This window comes from Akebia trifoliata, chromosome 11 (assembly GCF_017979445.1).
Source record: "Akebia trifoliata isolate Shusen 1 chromosome 11, ASM1797944v1, whole genome shotgun sequence".
Taxonomy (NCBI): Eukaryota; Viridiplantae; Streptophyta; class Magnoliopsida; order Ranunculales; family Lardizabalaceae; genus Akebia; species Akebia trifoliata.
This window is the reverse complement of record NC_141385.1, coordinates 35,202,575-35,206,425: the sequence shown is the minus strand read 5'-3', so window position 1 is coordinate 35,206,425 and position 3,851 is coordinate 35,202,575. Positions and strand designations below refer to the sequence as shown.

The 3,851-nt window shown below is 39.4% G+C and overlaps 1 protein-coding gene across 1 annotated transcript; it reads left to right on the top strand.

Moving 5' to 3' along the window:
* Positions 1–1,427: 1,427 nt before the first annotated feature.
* LOC147391380 (uncharacterized) lies at positions 1,428–2,998 on the top strand. The gene has a single exon (XM_086458830.1). The coding sequence runs from the start codon at positions 1,738–1,740 to the stop codon at positions 2,725–2,727; it is 990 nt and encodes a 329-aa protein (XP_086314956.1). The 5' UTR covers positions 1,428–1,737; the 3' UTR covers positions 2,728–2,998.
* Positions 2,999–3,851: the final 853 nt, after the last annotated feature.

Below are 3,851 nucleotides of genomic sequence, written 5' to 3'. Positions count from 1 at the left end.
TTATTTGAAAAATATGTATTTTTGGGTCCTTTCGAGTAGTGGACCGTTCAAATTGAGGTGTCTACACTAAGAAAGAGTGATGGGTCAATGTTGAGACATCGGAAAAAGTTAATGATGTTACCTGAGTCGAGTTAAAATGAGGTGATCAAGGAATTTGATATAAAACGTAATAATGCGCTAAAGGTCGATGCGACCATAGTTCGGACCTAGAAATGGTTCCCTGATAAGATAAAGAATTGAATGCAGTCTACATTTCCCTGCATAAAAATCCTTTCATTTAATGCAAGGATTTCATGAGCAGTTATCATATATTTTCTGATTCACCTACTCTCATAAAAGTTATAGATATATATACTAACTTCGCATTAATGAGGCAGAGACACTACAAATCAAACTCGATGGCAGATTTAATGGAGATATTGATGCAACTCCCAAAAGTTTGTCAATCTCCATCCAATTTGAGTAAAGTCGTGTGGTGATTCCTGTCCAGGGAGATTGGCATATAAAATAACAGAAAAAGAGAAAAAAAATGGGGTAGGGAAAAAAGAGAAGAAGAAAGAGAAAAGATAAAAAAGTATAAGATAAGCTCTCTGCAATTCCACTGTTCACCTTCTTCTCTATTTCTTTAGATTTCTTATCTTTTCTTAATATATTTCATTACTAACAAAATCATCGGAGGATCGTTGACAGACACCACACAAGGGTCTCAATCATTTTTTCGATTGTTTTCAACTACATAAATCAAGGATGATTCGTCGAAGAACTTCTTGATCAAGATCATTAGCATCATCCACGTCAAGATACATCTCGAGGAGTGGAAAGGTCTAAAACCCTCTCCATAGTCGGACTATGTATTTTTTCAGGAGTCATTGTTCATGAGTCACGAGATCTTGATCCGTACAACAAAATTGGAATCCACATACCTCACATTTTATAGGATGAAGTTCTTGTTACTCGTCCAAGAAAAGATATCCCCGACCTTTTAAATATAAAATACAACGGTTAAGATTTGTCCTCAGGATAAATATTTTTGAGATGTGTGTTATCGAGATAGTATAAATTACAACCATTAGATTTCATGTTTTCCTGGTCTGTATTGGAGTCAATTGAATTGTTCAGATCCGTTGAAACCCGAATCCTCAATTCAGATCCAAAGTTATTGGATCTGTTTTGAATCAAATTCGATTCTCATCCGATCCACTTACAACTATGTAATGAACCATATAACAATATCTTAGACATCTCCAACCCATATCCACCTAAACTGGGCACTGGCAGAATCAAACCCATGGGCCTACCATTCTCCCACAATCACGTGCAAGCCCACATACCTGCATTGGACATTTTCAAATTTATACCTTAATTTTGATAAAATACGCACGTGGTTACATACATCCACTAAAAAGCAAAAAAAAGGGGAAAAAATCAACTAAACATTTCAACTAAAAGTCAGAGAGACATACATCTGGGTAAGGTGGGGTGTCGTGGTAGTGGCGCGAACCGTGGTGGTGGACGGTGGCGCATCTTAGACTGGGGTGCGCAGGATAGCCTCTCTGCTCGCGTCATCCACCCCTCCAAACCGGTGGCGCATCTTAGATCTTGAAAAACAAAATTACACAAAAACCCTCACCCACCACCACCTCCCTCTCATCAATATGTCCACCATCACTCCTCCTCCACCACTTTCGCTGCTAAAATACGCCTCCCTTCACAATCCCTTATCCTTCACTCTCATCCATGTCTCACCATCCTTCTTCTTCACCCTCTCCTTCTCCTTCTCTATCCACTCGCCCAAACCCTAACCCTAACCCTAATCCTAGAAGGGTCCCACCACCATGTTGGACCCATGAAGAAACCCTAGCCCTAATCGAATCTTACCATGAGAAATGGTACTCTCTGCGTCGTGGGAATCTCAAGGCTTCTCACTGGCAAGAAGTTGCAGACTCTGTGAGCCGTCGATGTAGTCACGTAACCCCATCAAAGACGTCCGTACAATGTCGTCACAAGATCGAGAAGCTCAGGAAACGTTATCGCACCGAGAAACAACGTGCACTCGCTACACCGAATCGTTTCTCCTCTGCTTGGGTTTTCTTCAAGAAGATGGATGCCATGGAGAAAGGTCCATCTTCCACCGTTGATTCAGATGACGATGATGATGATGAAGAAGAAGATGAAGATGACGAAGAAGACAACAATACCCATATTCAAAATCAAAATCAAAATCTACATCGTCAGATGGCTAATGGAGGCAGAATTGAAGGAAGGGGAGATGGGTTTCGGTTTAGAATCCCCGCTGGACCACGATCAGTGCCGATCGTTACTGGGTTTGCTGCGAAACCGAAGAATTATACTAGGTTTGATGAAAACCCAAACCCTAATTTTAGCTCTAACCATGACCCAACCCCTAGATTTTTGAATAGTTGTTCTAGTTCTAGGTCGAGGTCTGGTTTTGGAAGGAGTGGTGGTGATGGAGGTAGTGGGAGTAAAAGAGAGATGGATCCAGTTTCGGAGATGGTTTCGGCTATTAGGTTGTTGGGAGAAGGGTTTGTGAAGATGGAGCAGATGAAGATAGAGATGGCTAGGGAGATGGAACAGATGAGAATGGAAATGGAGATGAAGCGGACCGAGATGATTCTGGAGTCGCAACAGCAGATTGTTGATGCATTTGCAAAAGGGTTCTCTGCGAAGAAGAAGATGAAGAGGATGGCGTCCTCGCCCCATTCTTAATTTCTCAAAGAGTAGTCGGTTTCTCTTTTTAATAGGGGAAGCAGGCGAATGTGATATCTCTGCCCTTTTATGTGTCCGATTAAATCTTATTGTCTTGAGGTATGAAGGGTGGTGAGTTGAAGTTCATACTCTTTATTTCTTAATCTCTTTAGTTTTTTGTAGTTTGTTTTCGAAAGACAAAAGCAGCTCTGTTTAAGAAGTACACATGTTGAGCCAATAAAGGTGTTACCTTTATATTGATGTTGAGGAATTGTAGGGAGTTCTTATTTGATCTTTGGCTCTCTTGTTGAAGTTTGTATCTTTATATGCCTGGTTAAGCCTAACTTTACTGAAGATGAGCAAATTTGGATTTTGAAATTCCATTTTAGATTTGGAGTGATAAACTTTGGGGGCTAAATCTCCATCCAATCGCTTATCTGCTTTGCCACTTTGTTTTTTAATATCCCTGTCTAGAATGGAAATATATAATCTCATTGGTAGACTATGGATGTTATTTTCCATCTTTCATGTTAAATTCAATTATGACATTAATGGTCTTAGAACACTTCTATTTCCTGAAGTGTCTTGGGTTCTTATGCACACAGTCCTGTTTTTACCGAAATTTAGAATCTTTTGAAAGTTAGATGGGCATGAAGTTCAAGGGTTGTGATCTTAGAAAACTAGAAGTGTATGTCTGATTGATTATTGGATAATATTAAATGATGTGTAATCAAGTCTGGTAATAGAATTTCAATAAAAAATTTTTACCTACCAGAAAAATAAGTCTGGTAATAGAATATCAGGACACATGGATTTTAATACAATAAACACAACATTTGATGGGCAATCCCCTCCCACTGTATCTTATTATTGGTAGAAGTTCTAGGCAGTTTCCTATACAAAAAAGTTCAGTCGTATCTCTTGCACTACTGTGTACATTGCCTTGACCTTTTTGCAGTATCATATCTGGGCAGTTATTATTTGTGTACTGGTTCTGATTTTAATTTGAAGGATAAGAGTTCCATACCAAGCTATGCTGATGCAGGACGATGGGGGGAGATGAGGAAATGAAATTTGATTTAGGCAAAATGGGGATTTAAGGAAATTTTGTTGGGGATTGGATTAAGGATTTGGACGACAATAGG

Excerpts from the sequence above, each read along its gene's own strand:
- LOC147391380 (XM_086458830.1), top strand. The coding sequence starts at position 1,738 with ATGTCTCACCATCCTTCTTCTTCACCCTCTCCTTCTCCTTCTCTATCC.